Source organism: Lampris incognitus, unplaced genomic scaffold, assembly GCF_029633865.1.
Source record: "Lampris incognitus isolate fLamInc1 unplaced genomic scaffold, fLamInc1.hap2 scaffold_155, whole genome shotgun sequence".
Classification (NCBI taxonomy): Eukaryota; Metazoa; Chordata; class Actinopteri; order Lampriformes; family Lampridae; genus Lampris; species Lampris incognitus.
In genome coordinates, this window is record NW_026611120.1 from 44,351 (window position 1) to 67,438 (window position 23,088).

Here is a 23,088-nt window from a genome sequence, read left to right on the forward strand (position 1 = left end):
TTAGGCTATGGAAGATGCCAGGACACTGCATCTTTATCTCCCACTGTCAGACCCGCATTAGACTTTTAGAGGGTAATTTATACCACATAAAAACAGAACTGTGCCACAAACTAAAGCAGGGTTCCTACAGTTGAAGGCAAGCTAGATTTAAGACTTTTCAAGACTATTTTTCATGTCACTCGGAATGAAATTTAAGAGCAATTTCACATTAACCAAAATTGAAGAAAAAAAAAAAACAAATAAAAAACAACATCAATTACTTTGGGTTAGGGACAATGTAAGTGTTACAGTTAAAATACAATAAGGCACACACTCAGGCATATAAAGGGCAGCCAAACACAACGTTTGGGTCCTAACATCTACGATGAGAGAAATTATTTTCTTGCCATTGCTGACGAACCATACGGAGATTATTTCTTAAGGGTCCGCGGTGGCGTAGCGGTCTAAGCGTCGGCTTGGTGTCGATGCAGTTGCCCACTGGGGACTGGGGTTCGCGCCCCGGTCTCGTCAGATCCGACTATGGCCGCACTCGATGAAGCAGCAATCATTGGCATCGCTGTCTTCGGGAGGGGGGCGGAGTCGGCTTGTGTTCGTCATGTGAATGCGTCTCTGTGTGTGTCGGAAAAACAGTGGTTCGGCTTGGATTCGCCTTGTCACGAAAGTGGGGAGGCGCTTTCCTTCGAGACTGCCGGCCGGAGAGATGCAGTTGGCGAACGCATGCAATACGAGGGTGGGTGTTTGAATTAAAATAGGGATCAATTGGCCACTAAATTGGGAGAAAAAAGGGGAAAATCAGAAATAAATTTATAAGAGATTATTTCTTAGAATAAAAGGTTTTCAAGTGCTGCATATATTATGTTAAAAGGTCAATTATTGACATCTGAAGCTAAAGCAGACAGTCAAAAGAAACTTTCAAGACTCCCAAGGATGTAAGAACCTCTTTTCATGACAAGCGGCCAACGATGTATTGAATGCCTTTGTTTCATGTTCGCGCTCAGCGCCATTTTGTATGTTTTCATGAAATGTACTGTATAATTTGTTGATGTATTTATGTTATGTTCATTCACAAATATAGATCTCATGGCGTGACTAAGACGTGGGTGTATCAGAAAAACAAGACGTGCCCAAGCAATAAACGCCCGTTTCAAAGAACCGACCTGTGTCTGTGTTGTCGTGAAGAGAGCTACATTGAGAACTCGCCTGTTCAACATGGGTAGGCGAGACAACAAGACTGCAGCGGGTAACGACGCAACGAACATCCAGCATATCAGATAAGCAAAGCCCATAACGCATTGTCAGCATAGCGACTGCAAGCAACGGTGATTAGACCATGTTGAAAGCACAACTTTTCATGCCAAAGCCAAGAAGTGCTCTACCACAACCGTTAAGTTAAGGTGGTGTGAGAAGTGGTTTGACTTGGAAATTGCAACTAAGGACTCAGGTCTATTAACCTTGCATACTGTGCTTAGCCTACATGTTTGGGGATAAATCTAATGTGCCAGTGTTTGTAGTTGTTAGATGTCATAAGGTTTAAATGGGAACGCCACCCCTTAAGCAAGGTTAACAGCAACTTAACCCCATAAGCAAGTGAACAAGTTTTTAGTACGGGTTAAAGAAAAGGACATTATCATAAATTGAAATTTAAAAATTGTAAAAATGTTGTGTTTTATGAAAAGTAACAGAGCTTAAAAGGCAATTTAAGTGAAGTTTACCATTGATGTGAAAACCTTTCTTATGTAAAGGATAAGTGATTTAATGCATTTCTAAGACTATTCCCTCTGCAATTAAGGTTTATACTTGCATATTTGTGCCAAAGTAATTCCCAAACTTCTTATTTTTTGTTTTGAAATTGAAGTCAACTTGAAGTCTAGATAAGTTAAATAATGGTAGTTATCTTGATGCAATATTGAATATTGAAGTCTACATTTAGAAAATTAGGCTTCCCACGTAGTCTTAACACAGTTGTCAAGGAATTAACAGTTATTAATAACATTCCTGGCTACTCACATTTAGGCCTATTGTAGCTTACATTTATACATAGACTAATAGAAATCAAATTCAAGCTCAGTAGTTACACACATTCGATAGCCATTCAAGTTATCTTAAGATGTCTGACACAAGCACTGAGACCTGCCGTAAAAATGCCAAACCACCTGCTCAACTTGAAGCTACTGACACCAAATCTACAGAAGAAGTGGAAAGGCTACGTAGAAGTGAAAGAACCCGAACCCTAACAGAAAAGGGAAAAGAGCTTCGAGAAGAAAGGCTGAAGAGTGTACAGCGTCGGTACAGAATCATCTATGAGAAATGGAGGTGTTGTGCAAGAATAGGTAAGGAAATATTGACTAATAAGGCCTCCGAGGACGAACTGAATGAGCTGATTGAGAATATGGAAAGCATCTGTTCTGATTTAAAGGTCATTTATGAAGAGTTACATCCAATGCAAACTCCTGAACCAGACCAGCGGTGCAGAGTTGACATGTGCATATCACTTTCAGCATTCATTATTCGAAAAGCAGAAAGACAACTTGAAAGGCATACAACAGATGAAGAGGAAGAACCTTGGCCTGATGTTGGATCAATCCTAGACTCAACAAGTTGCTTATCAAGGCCACTGTCTCATCAATCAAAATGTAGTTCTACCCACTCTAGCATCCACTCAGTCAATAGAACGGAGGCTGCGGCTGAAGCTGCTGCATCCCAGGTAGTTTTGGCAGTTGTTGGATGAACAAGAAAGGGACGCAACAGAATTTCAAAGGCTAGAGGCTGAAGATAAACAACGGCTGGCACAGTTTGAATCTGAGAACTTAGCTAGACAATAAGCAATGCAAGACAAGCGTAGAAAGCTTAAATGCCAAGAAGAAGTGAAGAAGTTGAATGCTGCAAGAGCTCAAGTAAAGGTCTACGATCAAGTCGAAGAAAAATTTGAACCAATCGATTTGCTACATGATGTTGAACCAGTATGAGAACTTCAAGTTCTTAACCTCACAATTCCTCCAGTTATTCCTCAATCTCTGCCAGCCACAACCCAAGCCCTCCATGCATCAAGTCCCCCATTCATTCCTCAACCTCTACCAGTTATGAGTCAAGCTCCTAGTCCCCAAAGTCTGCAACTGGTACCTCAAGCTCCACCGACTTTGATGCCCATGCCCCAAGTGCAGAACAGCTGATTTGGTCAGCATGCTACCAAAAGGTATAAATGCTAATCATTTTCCAACACCAGAGCCTGCATTATTCATTGGAGATCCTTTGAAATTCAAAGACTGGCGGCTATCTTTCGAAACATTGATAGGCAGGAAAAACATTCCAAAGAATGAAAAACTGTATTACCTACGAAAGTACTTAGGTGGCGCTGCAAAGAAAGTCGTTGAAGGAGTTTTCCTACTAGGCACCAAAGCAGCATACGACTCAGCCTGTCAGCTGTTGGAAAAATGTTTCGGAGACCCATTTATTATTGGGAAGTCCTTCAGAGACAAGCTGCATGGATTGTGTTATGGCCCCAGTGCCATGTGTTATGTGTGCAATTACCCTCGTGAATACAAACCTAGGGTTTGTTTTTATGGGAGGGGGTGTTACGGCCCTAGTGCCATGTGTTGTGTACAACTACCCTCTTGTATACAAACCTAGGGTTTGTTTTTATGGGAGGGGGTGTTACGGCCCTAGTGCTGCGTGTCTGTAATTTTCCCCCTCCAGGTAATGCCCCGTCTTCCGTTGAAACTGCTGATTGAGCCCAGGTGACCCCAACTTCTCATCAGCTGGGTATATACCTTGGAGAGAGACACCCGACAATGCCAGTGGGCCATTGTTGTCAACCAGAGAGCGAGCTCTTATGTCGATACCCATTACTCCTTGAGACGGAGCGTGAAACTTGTTATTGTTATTGTTTGTTACGTTTTTTGGTTTGATCGGAGTTTGTTATGTTATCTAAGCCTGGTTATTTGCCAGCTTCTTTAGTTGTCATTGTTACTGTATATATTGACTTAGGGTTAATTTCTGTTAATAAATCTGTTTGTTTTTACACCTGGTTCCGCCTCCCACCTTTCTTATTCCCCCGGGACACTTTTATTTTCTTTGTTACTTCCCCTCATCCCCTGGACCTTTAACAGGGAACGTAACAGATGGCCAAAAATAAGCTCTAAAGATGGTTGTGAACTAAGAGAATTTGCAGACTTCCTCAAGAGCTGCGAGGCCGCAATGCCCCACATTAAGACATTGGAAGTTCTCAATGACTGCAATGAGAGTAAAAAAATTCTACTGAAATTGTCCGATTGGTTGGTATCCAGATGGAACCGCAAAGCGATGGAAGCTAGACAAGCAAACGCTGGGTACCCACCATTCAAAAAGTTTGTAGACTTCCTATTGAAGGAAGCAGTCCAGTCTGGGTCTCATCCACGGAACAGCCAGATCAAGAGGTCCAAGATCTCAACACAAACAAAGAGAATGCCAGTTTGTGGCTATCCACAATGTCTGCAAAGTCAACAGTCATACCTTGTCAGAAACTGTCAAATCTACAAGTGAGAGGATACAACTTAGAGAAAAGGATTCCGTTGCCATCAGTTTTCACACGAGAGTTCATTCCAGCAGACAGGTTGCACATTCCAACTTCTGAAACGGCTCTAAAATGGCCTCATCTGGAAAAATTAGCAGACAAGAGTCCACCACCATTGGATTGTGAAGTAGGCCTTCTGATCAGCTATAACTGCCAACAAGCCCTTCTTCCAAGTGAGACCCTGTCCGGAGAAGGAAATCATCCGTATGCACAGCAAACTGATCTCGGCTGGAGCGTCAGTGGCTGTGTGACTCCAGCAAATGGCTATGGCAATGCAATAGGAACCAGTCACCGAATCATAGCGTGACAAGTAACACCTGCTGTGCAGCCATCAGTTGAGCTAAAGAGAGAGGTACACTTCGTGTGCAAAACTCAAGTCAAAGACCTCAATCTCAATCCAACAGATATAATCAAGGCTCTCAAACCTGATTTCACAGATATCACTGCAGATGATAATCCAATTCCTCAGGAAGACCTTCTCTTCTTGTCCAAAGTTAAAGAAAATATAAGGCAGAGGGAAGATAGCCACTACGAACTCACACTTCCTTTCAAGATGGACAAACCTAATCTCCCAGACAATAAATGAAGTGCAGTTCAGCTGAAAGAGTCTAATTGGTTGAAAGGATCCAACTTTCTTTGGCAGCAGAATCTTCCACGTGAAGAAGAAACGGTGGGAAAAGTAGAAATGACTGACCCTGAGCTTCGCAAAGCCCATGTTCACACAGTCAAGACAAAACTGAAGCTACTAGTCAGTGACACTACACTAGATAAGGGAAAACCACTTACTAGATCAGTTCACCTCGAAAGACCTATTCACAAGGTAGTTACCTTACTTGATGCCAACTAAGTCACATACATAAGGTCACATTCATTCAGACTTAAACCATTTGATCAATTCCTTTCATAATTTTGTTTAAATGTAAATCTCACATTCCAAGTTAATGAGTGATTTTGGTGGGAGTGTAAGTGTTACAGTTAAAATACAACAAGGCACACGCTTGGGCATATAAAGGGCAGCCTGACACAATGCTTGGGTCCTAAAAGCTATGATGAGAGAAATTATTTTCTTGCCATTGCTGACGAACCATATGGACATTATTTCTTAGAATAAAAAGTTTTCAAGTGCTGCATATATTATGTTAAAGGTCAATTATTTACGTCTGAAGCCAAAGCAGACAGTCAAAAGAAACTTTCAAGACTCCCAAGGATGTAAGAACCTCTTTTCATGACACGCGACCAACGAGATATCGAATGCCTTTGTTTCATGTTCACGCTCAGTGCCAGTCTGTATTTCCTTTGTTTTCATGATATGTACTATATAATTTGTTGATGTATTTATGTTATGTTCATTCACAAATATAGTTCTCATGGCATGACTAAGACATGGGTGTATCAGAAAAACAAGACGTGCCCAAGCAATAAACGCCCGTTTCAAAGAACCGACCTGTGTCTGTGTTGTCGTGAAGAGACCTACAGACAATTTTGCCCAAGTGTTTATTGTAACATGAAACGTGACTTTTTTTAGTCCAGTGAAAAAGTTAGATGATCTATTTCAATTGTTGAAATCTTTTTAAAAAATTAAACTTTTTGACTGGAACCCATCGAAAACAATAACATAAAACAACATAGAAATCATGAATTCTCAGTAAAAAGGCACAACTGGCTGAGAACTGTAGGACAGCTGTTCCACCATATCCAGTAAGCATTTTGTCTTTTAGTGAAGCATCACATCACAGGACAACATGCTGGCAAAAAACAGAGTATGTCCCAATCTAAATGCTGTCGACAATTCTGCCTCCACCTGTTGTAATTCTGCCAATTTTTCGTGCCAGCCTTTCCTTCAGCTTGTGTGGCGAGCTGATCGCCATCATCCTGCAGAATGTTTGCCACCTCAAAGAGAGCAAGATTTTGTTTTCTTCACCCCATCATGCCGAGTCTGAAACACTTCTTGTGCAAAATACAGCGTGCCTCATACACATTGCCTGGCACTAGTCTGTGCCATGTCACAAAATCTTGGTTCAAAAGCAAATTTTCATTGAATTTGCACTTCTGCACATTGTCCAGGGTACAGTGACAGCTAGCTAGCAACAGTGGATCGGCTGCTCTAAGCCTTCCGGCCACAAACAAAATACGAGTGTCGCTGGTTTCGCTATCCTGAGCTGCGTGGTGTTAAATTAACACATGTAATTTCCCGGGTAATTTCCCAGTGGATCCTTAAAAAGTCTTAAAAGGCATTAAATTCATTCATCTAAAAATAAGGCCTTAATTGGTATTAAAATGTCTTGAATCAATCTTTTAAAAGTTAAAAATGCTAAGACATGGGAAGTATGATTTTATGAATCATTTTTTTCTTAAGTTGCAGTTTAAACTCTCAGTATTATTGTAACATCTAAGTTTTAAATAATTTACTGAATACCTCTTGCATTAACCTCATGCAGATCAGGATAGCGGAACCAACAACACCCATATTCTGTCGCTAGCTAGCTGTCACTGTAAGTGCAAAGCCAATAAAAACTGGCTATTCAACCAAGATTTCCCTCGAAGAAAGTCCAATAAGGATCTAACAGAAGGAAATAAAGATGGATTTCACTTTAGTTTCTGGCATAGTTCTGTTGTAATGTGGCACAAATTACCCTCTAAAAGTCTAATGAGGGTCCGATGGTGGGAAATAAAGATGCAACGTCCTGGCATCTTCCATAGCCTAATGCCCTGGCATCTTCCATAGCCTAATGTTCTGGCATCTTCCATAGCCTAATGCTGCTGGGGTGAGATAGTGACATGGCATTAAATGATCTGATGGCCTAACTGGTATGTGAGTAGAGCATTGAGGAAGCATGTATTACGTAGGCTATGTATTATTACCTACAAACTCCACGGGACTCCACAGAACATCCTCTAGGCAATGAGGGACATGTGAAGGAGCGACCAGATGTAATTGGTTTCTAATTGGAGTATAATTTGGTATACTCAGGTCTAAGTGTAGTATATTTTAGGTCTGATACGGCATTATATGCGGTTTCTAATTACAGCATAATTTAGGTATATGGAGTCTAATTAGGGTATTAAACTGTTTGTTTACTGTCTAATAAAGAACATATTTCTAGTTTAATTTGACACAAACTACGGCTTGTTACATCTAATTAGTGTACCGTAAAATAAAGTGCGACCAATTTTCAGTAAGATATAAGTACTACATTGTGGTGTCCATTTATCAAAATACTTCATCAATTTCAATAATGATAACACAGTAAAAAGAAGGATTAGAGCTCGAGTCAGGACCTAAAGACATGTAGCTGCCAGTATTTACTGAGCACAACAACAGGAACGCTTTGTGTCAACCAACATGTAGAGAGAGCGCGCACTGACGTTTAGACACGCTCACCTTCATCTGCCATGCCGGCATGAAGTCTGCGCTCTGCCGGACCCTCTCAAAGATCTTCTGCAGCTGGGGGTTGATGAAGGAGTTATCTATGACCAGGACAAGGTGGGGAAAAATAACATACCTTTTCACTAGGGTTGGGTATCGTCTGAATTTTATCGATTCTGATTCTGCTTAACAATTCCGGTTCTTATCGATTCCAAGTTTTGATTCCAACATGGTAAAAAAAAAAAAAAGAGGTCAAATGTTTAGATAACAAAAATATCTTTATTTTTTTAAGCATTAACTGAACATTAACAATGTAAATACATATAAATAAACACCTCATCCAAGGAAAATACTGGTGTCCTAACAACATAGTCATATTTGTAGATAATTAGAGGTGGAAAATGCTCAAATCTCTCATACCTGACAACAACACAGTGGAAAGAAGTAACGGTTGAACCATTCGTGGATAATAACATTTTCAGCTTCTTGTTGCTTATAAGATGTATGTATGTATGTATGACTATGCAACAAATAACTCAACAGTTTTTCTTCAGAAAGATCAGCATAACAGCCTTTTCAGGTCGTATGAGGGATCTTTCTGCACAAATAGTGTCTCCAGCAGTGGAGAAAACCCTCTCACTTGGGGTTGAGGAGGCCTGCATGCACAAATATGAAAATGCCACTTCTGATGGCAAAGGATATGTGGTTCTGTTGTTCCACCACCAGGCAGCAAGCTCATCAGATGTCACTGTTGGTGGCATCTCTTGGTACATCTGCAGCTCTCTGTCAGTCTGGTGCTGAATGGACGTTGTGCTGTTTGATAATGATATTTTCATCTTCAGGTCATCTTCAGCAGCAAAAAGCTCCTCCAGCAGAGACATTATAGCCCCCTTTCAGGGAGGTGGCTGCTCCTCCTCTTCCTCACTCTCCTCAATTTCTCTTTGTTGTCTTTTCTCCTCTGACTGCACTGCTACACCATCTTCTCCATGGGCATGTTCTGTTGGCTGCTTGGACTCAGTCAGCTTTCCTGTCCTCCACTTTGCGCTTGAAATGTGGGTCTAGTGCAGTCAGTGGCCTCTTCAAGAAGTGTCTGATGTCATCACCCTGGTACCGCTTGGAGAGGCTTTGCCAGACAGCCTACTTCAAGCTGGACATAAACACTGTCTCTGTCTTCTACAGTGAAGTGCTTCTCCAGCTTCTGAAGAATTGGAAGGACTTGGCTGTGTGTGGGGCTCTTTTCGGATGAAACATAGAATGTGAATGTAAATAACCTCTCATCAGATGGATGAACTCCTCTGCCTTTTGGAAATCTTCATCCATGAGTTGAGCAAGTCGGTCCCTCTCCATGGGCTTTCTCAGACGCTGGTCTAAGCTGGCTGCTTTGATTGCAGGATACTGCTCAAGGAATCATTCCAGCATCATGTAGAGGGAATTCCAACGAGTTCGAACATCCAGGATTAGGGAGTGTTGAGGCAGATCTATGAAACAACACACATGGACTTAAAATTGATAATGCATAGGAAATTAAGATTTTTTTTTTAATTTGAACAGTTATTGTCCTGTTCTGTGTGTATTTAAATGTGTTTTAAATAAATTAAAATAAATGTTGGTGCTTTGTGACAGACAATAGTTATCTTATCAATATGAGATCCAGTTTTTATTTGGTGTAGTTAGTTACATAGTAAGACATGAGATGTATGTTATGTTACTTACATTGTGTTAACAAATGTATTTTTTCCTGTAAAATGCACATAATAGTTCAGTTTAAATGAGCTGTCCTGTAAAAAGGTCTAAAGAAGTGAACTGAGGGATGCTTACTTAAGACTTGTTGCTTCTTCCGGAGCACAGGCTGTGCCATGGATGTCCGCTTCATCCAGACGACAACATCCCTGATCTTGGCGGTCCGTTTTGCCATTGATGTCAGAGAGCAGACACTTTGTGCAGCAAGATTTAGTGTGTGGGCAAAACAGCTTAGCTTTATGAATTGTAGCCTTGTTATTGCCACATCCATGTTTGTGATATTTTCAACAGTGACAGCCACTATTTTATCCAAAATGCCAAATTCTTGCAAGATGTCACTAATTTCTTCAGCCACCACTGGTCCTGTTTGTGATGTATAGACCACCTTTGTTCTGAGTACTTTTTGTCTCATCTTTCCCTCAGTGAAACAGTGCGCTGTCACTGTAAGATAGTGATCTTGGGAAATGTTTGTCCAGCTGGCACTGCTTAAGGCAACTTTGCTAACATTACTGAGCTCAGATATTTAAAATGTTAAGACTTTTCCACCTTGTAGCATGCAGGAATCAACTGACTGCTCAAACTATCTCTGGAGGGAGGAGTATATTTTGAATTTAGGGCCCGGGTCATCTCCCTGCAAATAAAAATTCAACATGACAGTAACTGTTACTGCACAAGTAAGCTACCACTATCAAACTTGTGAAAAAAAAATTTTTTTTAGACCTTCCCTACCTAAAGGAAGGGGATTTGACAGCTGAGAATGGGTGTAGCCCTTTCACCACAAAAGCCGTTACCGCTCTGTGGCACTCCTCAGTTTTCTCCTTGGTCATACTTCCTTTTATCGCAACAGAGAATGGTGTCTCGCGGCCTGCTGTCTTCCCAGGCTCTACTGGAGGTGCTCGTGATGCGCTGGCACTGTCCAAGTCTGACACATTCGCAGTCGGAGACCGCAGGACGTCAAACACTGTACATTCTTTCAAATCGATACCGTGCTGCCTTAAGCATTTGGTCAGATTTGAGGTGTAACCTGCCTTGCATTTACTGCACTCAGCCTTATTGTTGCTTTCTTTGGCAAAGTACAGCCACACTTTGGACCGTTTACCGCGGTCCATCTTTCAAACTGCTGCTGTGATGCTAGCCAAACATGCTAACCGCTAGCTCGTATCAAAACAAATGGACACGGATACGCAGGTACGGTTAAGTTGATGCGTAAAGTAGACAGGTCCTGGCAGATATATACATATACTATATATATACACATACACACACACACACACACACATATATATATAAAAGCCACCAAGTCCTTGCAGACATATGTAGCCGCTGTTGGCAATAATAAAGATTTATATTGCTTTTAGGACCCGATAAGAACCAAAATTGAACTTTTTTTAATGGGTACCCGGCATTTTTACTCAGTTCTAATTTGGAACAGAGTTTCGGTTCCCAACCCTATTTTACACCTGACTTGCATCGTCCACCTGGATCTGAAAATAATTTTACCACAGTTCTGTTGCTACTGTGTGTACCTTGTATGCTGAGCATCTGCCCAATCTTGAGTGCGGCCCCTCGGACTTTGCACAGCGTGCTGACTATTCTCTCAGCATTGGCCTCTGACAGAAGAGGAGAGTCTAGCAGGGCACCCATGTCTACAAAACAAATACACACACACACACACACACACACACACACACGCACACATAGAAGATAAAAGGATTATGAGCAATGATACAAAATACAATGCCCTCCATTATGTGTGCAAATTGGAATCAAAGTGTGTGAATGGAAGCATTAGGAGAGTTCAATGAGGAGCTCCATACATCAACCTGAGGCTTTTAAATAGAACCTCAAAGTCTGAACATACCACTTATAGATAGTAAAGCATAACCACCAGGGCATTATTCATCATTTAACATCATTTAACACTGATTACAGCCTTTGTTCCGTACTCTTGTTTTCTAGCCTATTTACGAGTTGAATTTAACACTAGAACTATCAGAATTTCATTCCTACCTAAAACGACTATGGGCGGTCATTTTGACCACTGCGGTTTTTAAACTCTATATTCTGTCAAGATAAATACCCAATTGAGATATTAATGCATTACATATGTTAGTATGTCTGTTAAGAAATTAACTGAGACCAAAATTAACATTTTAACAACTTTTAATACTATTTTTCAAACAAGTTAAAATGGCTGCTGTCCAAGGCCTGTAAATACTGCAGCGCGTCGGTGATGGTCATGGTGCGTCTGTAACAGCGTCTGTAACCAGACATGTTGGAAATAATCAAATTTAGGCTAGAGAAGGCCAGAAGGAGTTGCAATGTGTCTTTGCGGATTTAGAGAAAGCATATGACAGTTTGCCGAGAGAGAAGGTGTGGTATTGTATGAGGAAGTCGGGAGTTGCAGAGAAGTATGTAGGAGTGGTGCAGGATATGTATGAGGGAAGTGTGACAGTGGTGAGGTGTGTGGTTGGAATGACAGATGGGTTCAAGGTGGAGGTGGGATTACATCAAGGATCGGCTCTGAGCCCTTTCTTGTTTGCAATGGTGATGGACAGGTTGACGGACAAGATCAGGCAGGAGTCTCTGTGGACTATGACGTTTGTGGATGACATTGTGATCTGTAGTGAGAGTAGGGTGCAGGTGGAGGAGAGCCTGGAGAGGTGGAGGTATGCACTGGAGAGAAGAGGAATGAAAGTCAGTAGGAGCAAGATGGAAAACCTATGCGTGAATGAGAGGGAGGACAGCAGAATGGTGAGGATACAAGGAGTGGAGATGACGAAGGTGGATGAGTTTAAATACTTGGGGTCGACTGTTCAAAGTAACGGGGAGTGCAGAAGAGAGGTGAAGAAGAGAGGTGACGGCAGGGTGGAGTGGGTGGAGAAGAGTGTCAGGAGTGATTTGCAACAGAAGGGTACCAGCAAGAATTACTAAAGGGAAGGTTTACAAGATGGTTGTGAGACCAGCTATGTTTGGAGACAGTGGCACTGATGAAAAGACAGGAGGTGGACCTGGAGGTGGCAGAGCTGAAGATGATAAGATTTTCATTGGGAGTGATGAAGAAGGACAGGATTAGGGACGAGTATATTAGAGGGGCAGCTCAGGTTGGATGGTTTGGAGACAAAGCAAGAGAGACAAGATTGAGATGGTTTGGACATGTGTGGAGGAGAGATGCTGGGTATATTGGGAGAAGGATAGTGAATATGGAGCTGCCAGGGAAGAGGAGAAGAGGAAGGCCAAAGAGGAGGTTTATGGATGTGGTGAGGGAGGACATGCAGGTGGCTGGTGTGACAGAGGAAGATGCAGAAGACAGGAAGAGATGGAAACAAATGATCCGCTGTGGCGACCTCTAACGGGAGCAGCCAAAAGTAGTAGTAGTAGTAGTAGTAATAGTAGTAGTAGTAGTCTCTGCTCTGGGGAACGCTAGTGTGTTTCTAGGACAGAGCAATGAACTTCGCGAAGGAAATGATGTGACCAACACACGTCGTAAATAGTGACACGACGCGCACGATCATGTGCAAATTGCGAGCGGCCATTTTGACAGCTCATGGTCATTTTAAGTAGATCTTATCATAACCTTTTTTGCACAATTGATCTAAAACTCATTTTAAATGCAAATATATGCAATTTTAGGAGAATTCAGGGAGCTGCAGGTCTGCATCTTTTTTCCCCCACAAAGTTATTAAACTTCGAAAATCCAAAACGGTCATAATGACTGTCTTGGTCAGCTAGACCACTTCCTGGTAGGTATCAACATGGCAAAAACATCTACAAGGTCCACAAACTAACCATCTGTCTACTGAATTTGCCACTTCCACCAATGAGCACAAACGCTTGATATGAAGGGAATATGACACCAGAAGACAGGAGAATAGGGGACAGGGAAGGATAAACAAAGACACAAGAGGGACCCATTACCTCCTGCTCGCTTTCCTCCAAGGGACTGCTTTGCCACCTCTGCAATTGCACCAATCCCCAGACCTACTGCCAGTCCTGCAGCAGTAACAGAAAAAAGCCTTTGAGTTGCAGCCAATGACACAATGCAATACTTAGGATCCTGTTAGCCTCTGTCACCACCGGGGAACTCCACTTCAGTGAGTTGCACTAAAAAGGGGCTTTTACTATTGAAAGGAATTCATGCCTGCAAGAAATGCAAGTGACATAATCAAACATGATGACATACAATTCACACATTGTTTTCTAACAATGAAAGCAAAAGACAGACATGACTCTTTCACTTTGAATTTTCTCGCACACTGAAATATAAATGTGGTAGTATTGTTTTTCCTAAATGAGATATGGTTTTCTTGACATTTTGGAATCCATACAACACCTTTGAACGAAATCTGCACAACTATCTCAAAAGGCTGTGCTGTAATTGTGCCTAAATTCAATGTAATCAGTTGTCCAATCGCAGTCTGGGGGTGGGTTGGTTCATAGCGTCATCAACAAACATCTAAGCAAATTAAACCGATACACCTGAATCCATGTGCAGGTGAACCAGACAAAGTGATGAAAATGATGGCTGTGTTTTTTAAGAGTGGAGCGGTAAATGGAGGGAATGGGACAAGTAATGACTGTCACATGCAAGGAAATCAGTGCAGCTTGCAAAAGGACCTTGAGATTCATTCAAGATTAGATTCAAGTGCCAGCTAGCTATGGCGTAGACCAAACAAGAATCACAATCACTAGCATAATTCATCTCCCAGAGCTACAAATGAGTATACCTGAGATTGCTAAAGTATGTCAGACGCCCTTGCACAGTCTGTGCAGTCATGCATCTCTGAATTATCACAAAATAAAATCCTTAAATATAATAAAGACAATATAGGAATATTTGGTATGTAAAAAGCATAAGACCATCAGTCATTATCCTAATTGTATATAAATAGCAAATACAAATACAGCTTATCCCATGCCAAAACTGGTCAAATTCTGTTCTATGAAATTCATTTAAAAACTCTGCTACCAACTACATCGCTCCAAACAAACTGTGCTGAGTACTTGTTAAAATACTAATTGGAAACAAAGTCAGGGTTATAAAAAGCCAATGATGTAATAAGGGTGGAGAGCAAAAACATGATGTTATAGGTATATGGGTATCATTGTTTACCGCAGACTGTAAAGGCAAACCTATCCTTGATTACTTTACATTTACACAACCGTCACCAAACACTCATTTCTGTGCAACTTTCATTTACTCTTCTGTCATCTGCATAATACAAAACATGGTCCAACAAGGCAACACATTTGGAATTCCAAACGGGTTATCCAATCATACCATAAGGCAACCCATGTTAGTGTAAGTGATATAACACAACTCTGAAGGTCTGCAGCATTGGAGAATAAAGCAAGCATAGCTTTCCTGCAAAAAAAGTGCATGCCGCTGTCAAGAAGTGGCTGTTGTAGTGTCCAAGCAACTGACAAAAATCAACCTGAAGGATGTGCTTGGATGGCTATAGGGGCGGCATGGCTGAGGAGGCAGAGCGGGCTGTCTAGTAATTGGAAGGTTCCTGATTCAATCCCCGGCTCCTCCAGAGAGCGTGCCCAAGTGTCTGAGCAAAACACTGAACCCCTAACTGCTCCTGATGAGCAGGTTGGCGCCTTGCATGGCAGCCTCCGCCATCAGTGTCTGAATGTGTGTGTGAATGGGTGAATGTGAGGCATACATTGTAAAGCGCTTTGACTGGTTGGTAGACCAGAAAAGTGCTACAGAAATGCAGTCCATTTACCATTCTATACTTTCTAATGGTCACATTTCCCTTCCTTGTTGTGTAACTCAGTTTCCCCTTGGGATAAATAAAGTATTCTGATTCTAACCAACCCAAGTTCTCTCTCAGTCCATCTGGCATGAACAGCCAAGCTCACAGTGATTTGGATGAACCCCACTAACTAGATTACACTCTTTGCTGCTACCCATGTACAATACCATAACAATACTTGCATTGAGGAGTAGACATGCAATACAGTGTTTAGTTTTTTAGTAAATGGGTAAAGGACAATGCTCTTACCACCAAAGTTAACCAGCCTGCTGATTCTCGTAGCAGGCACCTTCCTCTCCCTTGAACGGTCACTCAGCTGGAGAAGAAAGATCACGTTTCTGTGAGGTATTTCAGACATTAGCCATGGTCCTAATCCAAACTGTGTTAAAGGCATGGATGTTTCAATGAAGAACACCAGGATCTTAGCACACAGACAGAGATGTAACCTTGCTGGGGGTCCAGAGATTTCCATTATAGCCCAGCTGCAGCAATTTAAACTTGATCTTGACCACATGAGAGGGTCATCCAAAAATAAGACTGGCTTGTTAAGGTGTAATTGATTAAAAAGGACAAAGTTTACATATCTCATTATTATAGTGTTTTGCATAGTGTTGATGTTTGTTATGTTTGATCCCAGCCTTTCCTTTGATAAGCACATTAAAGAAATCACCAAGACTGCCTTTTTTCATTTACGTAACAAAGCTAAAATTCGGTCTTTTCTCTCCATGGCTGATGCAGAGACTCTACTACATGCATTTGTTTCATCCAGACTTGATTACTGTAATGTTCTGTTCTCAGGTCTGCCACATTCTAGTACTGAAAGTCTTCAGATGGTTCAGAATGCTGCTGCTAGAATCCTACCTAAAACTAGGAAATTTGACCATATTACACCAATCCTTGCCTCCCTTCATTGGCTTCCTATCCATGTTAGATCAGAATACAAGGTGCTTCTGCTGACTTATAAAATCCTAAATGGTCTTGCCCCATCCTACCTGTCTGATCTCCTTAAACCTTACATGCCATCTCCAGCTCTACGCTCCCAAAATACAGGGTTCCTGTGTACACCCAGTTAAAAAGAAGTCAGCTGGTGGAAGGGCCTTTTCCTACCGGGCCCCGTTCTTGTGGAATAACCTGCCTGCTGCCATCAGACAATCAGAGTCTGTTGAGTCTTTAAATCCAAACTTAAAACTCATCTTTTTGCCTTAACCTGCAATTAGCTGCCTTTAAGTTGAGTACTTCACAACCTGTACTGCATGGTGGGTCGGTTTCTGTCTCAATGAATTTACCAACCACTGTTCTGCTGACCAGATTATAGAGTATAGATTATTGACTATTGCAAACTGTTCTCTTCTCTCACATGTCTTTTCTCTCTCACTGAATGAGGTCTTCTCCTTTCTCTTCATGATGTGAGTCTCCCCCATGTGCAAGTGTAGTATGTCCTCCTCCCAGGTCTCCATGGTGATGGTGGTCGCCACCAGGACACAGCTTGGCATCCTCCTCATCACATTCTTTATATATAAATATATATATATATATATATATATACTATATTGTGGATCCATATAATTTGGTTATCCTGCTTCAATGTTATATCCTTTTCTCTCTCCAATGTTTGACATGTCTTTTCTTGTCTCTTCTCCCATGTATGTGAATGGTGTGATACGAAATCTCCCATATGTGCATGTGTAGTCTGTCCTCTGGCAGCACCAACACCCCATTGGCACAGCGGCCAGGGAAGGGGAGAAATCCCACATTAAACAGGCCCTGGTTAAGTGTGGTTATCCTAACTGGGCGTTTGTCAAAGCCAGGAAGACGCCCAAACAGTGCAGCAGCTGATCGAAGAGAGGAGAAGGACAACAGCTGTCTAAGCGTAAACCAGTAGTGAAAGTTAAGATGCATATTTTCAAAACACTGCATCTCAGTTGCGTTCAAACCCCAAAACACACTGTGCCAGAAATTGGTCCACCGCAAGGATTGGGTCCCCCAGCACAAACAGAGCAATGTAGTGTTAAGTGCACTGTTAAGTGCCAGCAGGATTGCCATGACTTGTACATCGGTGAAACCAAACAGACGCTGGCCAAGAGGATGGCACAACACAGGAGAGCTAACACGTCAGGCCAGGACTCCACAGTCTACACCATCTACAGGCCAGTGGCCACTCTTTCAAGGATGAAGATGTGCACATCCTTGATAGGGAGGAGCGCTGGTTTGAACAGGGAGTCAAACAGGCCATCTATGTGAAGAGGGAATGACCATCCCTGAAGGGAAGGGGCCTAGGGGTACATCTGATGCCATTTTACAATGTTGTGATTGTAACCATTCTCAAATCCTCTGTGAATAGTACACATTGCCATTGAAAAGTCACGGCAATTTGCATATGAAACCGATTGTTGTTTTCGGTCATTATGTCACTGTATTGTTTATAAGGGTGGGGATACCTGCAGTCAGGTGAGACTGAAGAGGTCACTTAGATGATGATGAAACATTTCTCTCAAGAAACGTTGTGTCCTGAGGAACTGATTCAATGTTCTTTTATTTTCACACCTGGATTATTGACCATACATCAAGAAGTTTTGAGAATAGCTTTATATACCTCTCTTTTACAAGGGTACAAGCCTGCTCAGTCTGTACATAACAAAAAGATATTTGTGTAAGCTTAAGAGAAAATCAACAGGTGACCCAAGTCTGATTTACTTACATTAACAGTATCACTTAAACATAATGACATCATTTCCCAGTCTACATCAGGCTATTAAATGTAGTCATTCAACCAACCTTCTGTCTGACTGGTTTGACCAATGTCTGCTTAGCCTCCCTGGCCTTCCTGATGTCCTCTGGCGTGAGTCTGGCCACCACTGTCTCATGAACAAACCTGGTCTGGCAGTAGTGCTGAGGGCCAGGGGCGATATGGAGGAATCGGGTACTCTGTCTTCGCCAGCCTGCTCCTCCTGGAGCAGCCCCTGCGGCAGAAGGCACTCCTATGGAAAGGATAGGAAAGGGTATCAATGATAACTTCTCTCAACAATAATATGAAGTTGCTATGGCCACACATGTGTCATAATGAACTAAGCTACATGCCACTGCATACAAGAAAAAGGTGTCATGTTGGTATTTTACCAACATGCTTACATTGAGGATTTAAAATACCTGTTAGCACCTCTGATGAGGCCCCTGCCCCAGCCCGATTTTGCTTTGCTGCATCAGGGGCAAACTCAGACTCTACAGCCCACTTGGCTGCTTCTTCAGGGTCCATCTCCTCCCAGCCCTCAGCATCCGGGAACACATCCTCGGTTATAGACTGTTTCTAAAGAAAGAGTTTTGTTACTTCAGTTAAATAAAAATTAAAAAATCCAAAAAATACTTAAAAAGATCTAATTAATTTGTCATATTCCATAGTTTGTCTTTAATTCAAGCAAAGGTGTTGTACTTTTGATTTTAGTGCAGAGCAGAGCTCACTATAATTCCACCACCTCTCAAAAGCAGAGAGAGACAGAGAGAGAGACAGAGACAGAGAGGGGGGGGGTATAGGGTTATCCTCACCCCAGTACTATCTCCCATGACTGTGCCCACTAGTCCCTCTAGCACTCCCTGGGCAGCTTGGACTCCAGCCCCGAGAGACGAGTTGCATGTGACCAGCCTGAGCTGCTCCGCCTGCGTGGTGAGCAGGGCGGACGCTACTTTACCTGCACCGCGGAGCACCTGCAGCATGTCGGATAACATCCCTTCAAAAGACAGACAGAAATGCAATCAATGGCTTCACAGCACACAAGGTAACAGACCCGCCCCCCAACTCCCTCGAACAACAACAGTCTAGTAGTCGATGTGAGCTAGAATATCAAGACACGTTTCGAATAGTTGGACTCAGCAATGTAATGACAAAACTCTCTCACGAAACGTGTGTTTTCTCCACGATGCACCTTGCTGGCTGGGTGGTTTCAGCTTGGACGTGACTCAAGTCAGGACGCGCAGTAAAACGGCAGCACACGTGGGACGCCGCCTTTGGCAGTGCTGGCGGCGGCGCGTTGAAATAATGGCAACGAGAGAATGAACGAGGGCTTAAAAGATGGGCTTTAACTTGCCAGGGTTTCAACCGGGACAGCCATCCCAATCCACGTGTCGTAACGTCAGCCGCTAACAGCGTACCTAGCTAGTTACCACCCAGCCCTCACATTACCCCGCTCCCCTGCATCTGTCAGGACACAACGACTGAATGCGACAACAAGACAGGACGATTAACTTGTCAATTAACTCACTTCTAATTAATATGGGAGGTGTCCTTGCCAATGTCGCAGCACAGCAGCGTCCTCCGGCACAACACAACAACTGCTGAACGACTTGTTTTGCAACGTTCCAGCACCCGGAAGTACGGCTTTGACGGATTTAACCACCCTCCAATCGCAGTTCCTATACTGATAAGAAGGGTGGAGTCTAGCGAGGCGAATCATTAATTGTTATTTCTGTGTAACCAATGATAACACAGAAGCAAAACTTGCCCCGGGTTCACAATATAACACACGAAGGAATTGACGAATAGTTGTCAAATAAGCGCCACGAGAGGCAGCGCTCTTACATCCAAGTCCAACCGGAGCTTCGGAGGGGCGTGTCTTGGCGCAGCCTCACTCGGCGCACGTGTAAGGACACACGTTACAAAACCAAAGCGCAAACTGGTGGTTCAAGAAGTTCAGTTGAGCCCCCCACCCCACCCCCGCCACCTCACCTCACCCCCACCCCACCCCACCCGACCCCCGCCACCTCACCTCACCCCACCTCACCCCCACCCCACCTCACCCCCACCCCACCCCCGCCACCGCCACCACCACCAAAAATGTTGGATGGCTTCAAATATGGTGTCCCTGAAGCATCTTGTTTGTTTATCATGCAATACGTACGGCTTCCATTCCTTCGCGTTAAGCAAAGCTTTTATGATTTTTATTCGCAGGATATCTGCATTCATATAAAACAGGTTAATAACCAGAGGCTTCTGTAAAAATGCTTAAAACTGTAAAAATTGAATAAAATTAGAACGAATACAAATGTCTACATAACACAATCAGACAAAATGTGAAATAAAAACATCCCCAGAAAACAATGCACTGATGTTGATGATATATTTGTCCCATAACAAAATCAGCGTCATGTTTATTTGCCATGTAGGTTTGCACACATGGAATTGGACTCTGGTTTCGTGGCTCTCTCTGTGTACTTAACATAGAATAACAACACAGCAAGACAACAATCTTCACATATATACACAAGGATGACTTTATACAGGCGAAATAAGAGGTGATAAAGTGCAATTGTGCAAAGAATATATCAGAGATGCTGAAATTGCTTGAGTATTAGTGCTTTTCTCTATAGGTCTGCTGCTGGTTCCTAGTCGGAACTAGTGGGATATTATTCTAGTTGTAGCTGTGTTATTCTAGCTGTAGCTGTTTTTCACCTAGTGTGTCCTTAAATATTTCTTGTTGCCTAGCTGTTTTGACTTAGTTATTCTTTTAGTTTATAAATATATTCCTTGGTAACTTGCTGTTTGCAGTTTTAATAGTTTTGTGTGAGGTTTGATAGAGTTTTACATAAGTGACCAGTTTCTGGGCAATAGTTTCAGTTTAGCTCTTTAGCCAATCGGGAGTTAAGTGGCCAGGGTCTGGCCTGCACTCCTGGCAGACAATTAGCAACCAGTGTTCTTTGAATCACTGCTGCTACTAGGAGATGCTTCCAAGCGTAAGGCAAACAAGCCGAGGGCAAACAGGTCTAGGTTGAACGAAGGCTAGAGTGAACAAAGGCAAGTGTGACTTTTTCGAGCCAAGACTTAGTCAAGCAAGGACTGCTCTTTTTAGATCCGGTCAGTCATCTGTATTTTGTTATAGACTTTCCTTCGCATTCCTGTCCTTTCTTCTTCCCGGGGCTGGCATAGATGTTGGGTCACTCCTAGGCGCCGTGTCCCTACCAATTTCATCTATCCCACTCTCTCTACTCACAGTGAGCAAGTGCTGACGGGAGGGCTCTGGGATGGCCAGTCTGTGGTGCCAAAAGCTGAGTTTGTCATAGGCTATGCATCCTTGCTCTCCCTCAACTTTCTTGCTCTTACTGAGACCTGGATCATGCCAGAAAACACTCACTACCACACCAGCAGCTCTGTCAGCTGTGTATTCTTTTTCTCACACTCCCAGAGTTGGGAGGCAAGGTGGTGGTACTGGCCTGCTAATATCCCAAAAATGGAAATACTCTCTTGTTTCCATTCCACAATTTTCTCTGCCCTCTCTTGAATTTCATGCTGTTACTGTCTCTTATCCAGTCAAACTCACCATCGTGGTTGTGTACCGCCCACCAGGCCCCCTTGGTGAGTTTCTGGAGGAGCTTGACACATTTTTCTCGTACTTCCCTGTTGATGACTCTGCACTTATCCTTCTCAGTGACTTCAACATCCACACTGACAAGCTAGATCCTCTTCTCTCTTTCCTCTTCTCCTTTGACCTTCACCTCTCACTCTCTCCTCCTACCCACAAGGCTGGCAACCAGTTGGACCTTATCTTTACTAGACACTGTCCTATTTCCAATCTCTTTGTTACTCCCCTCCAGCTCTCTGACCACCATTTCATGTCCTGCTCTCTCACCCCCCCCACATGGTTTCCACCCGTAGACACCTCTGCTCTCTCTCCGCCACTGATCTTTCTTCCTCTGTTACCTTTACCCTCCCTACACCTGAATCTCTCTCTCTCCTACCCCCTGCTACTGATCTTTTTCTCTCTACCCTCTCCTCTTCTCTGGTCAATCTCTGTCCCCTCATCTTCGGGCCTGCACATCCAACTCCACCTGCCCCTTGGCAGTCCGACTCGGTACGTACTGACAGACGGAGCCTAAGAGTGGCAGAGCGCAAATGGAGAAAAGGCAAACTCCAAGAGGACCTTCTCAACCTCCATCTCTTCTTTCTACTTTCTCCTCCTCCCCTTCTGCTGCTAAAGCTGCCTTCTATCGCTCTAAAATCCTATCCTCTGCCTCTAATCCTAAGAAACTCTTTGAAACCTTCTCTACACTTCTTCAACCTCCTCCTACTACTTCCTCCCTTCTCCCTGATGACTTCGCTAACTTCTTTGACAAGAAGGTAAATGACATCAGATCCTCCTTTTCTCACCCCCCGGATAGCGCTCCTTGCATTAGCCCACCCTCTGCAACCTCCCTCACCTCTCCATGTCCCACCCTATCCCACCTCACTACCCTCTCCCCTGATGAGGTCCTCAACCTCATCACATCCAGTTGCCCCCACCACATGCTCCCTTGACCCAGTCCCCTCCCCTCTTCAGTCTATAGTACATGAATTCCTTCCCTTTCTAACCCACCTCATCAGCACCTCCCTCCAGGCAGGATGCTTTCCATCTGCCTTCAAGACTGCTAGAGTCACCCCCTTCTCAAGAAACGATCGCTTAACCCCTCTGACATCAAAAACTACAGACCGGTTTCCCTTCTACCCTTTCTATCCAAAGCTCTCGAACGTGCTGTCTTGAACCAACTTTTTCTGTACCTCCACCAGAATAACCTCCTGGACCCCAACCAGTCTGGGTTCAAGGTGGGTCACTGGACAGAAATGGCCCTCCTTGCAGTGACAGAATCGCTGCATGCTGCAAGAGCAAACTCTCTCTCCTCTGTCCTGATACTCCTGGACCTGTCAGCTG

The 23,088-nt window shown here is 43.1% G+C and overlaps 1 protein-coding gene across 2 annotated transcripts in view; it reads right to left on the reverse strand.

Moving 5' to 3' along the window:
- The window catches only part of coq8b (coenzyme Q8B), a 49,741-nt gene that overhangs the window by 20,574 nt on the left and 6,079 nt on the right, over positions 1-23,088 (reverse strand). The window contains exons 1-8 of one of the 2 annotated variants that reach the window (XM_056301813.1): positions 19,672-19,757; positions 18,959-19,140; positions 18,566-18,722; positions 18,194-18,396; positions 15,668-15,734; positions 13,575-13,649; positions 11,183-11,302; positions 7,932-8,017 (exon numbers count right to left, since the gene is read on the reverse strand). In XM_056301813.1, coding sequence (XP_056157788.1) covers positions 7,932-8,017; positions 11,183-11,302; positions 13,575-13,649; positions 15,668-15,734; positions 18,194-18,396; positions 18,566-18,722; positions 18,959-19,138 — 888 coding nt within the window. In that variant the 5' untranslated portion in view covers positions 19,139-19,140; positions 19,672-19,757. Of the gene's footprint in view, positions 1-7,931; positions 8,018-11,182; positions 11,303-13,574; positions 13,650-15,667; positions 15,735-18,193; positions 18,397-18,565; positions 18,723-18,958; positions 19,141-19,671; positions 19,758-23,088 lie in introns of those variants that run through there. The other variant, XM_056301814.1, reaches the window with a different exon arrangement.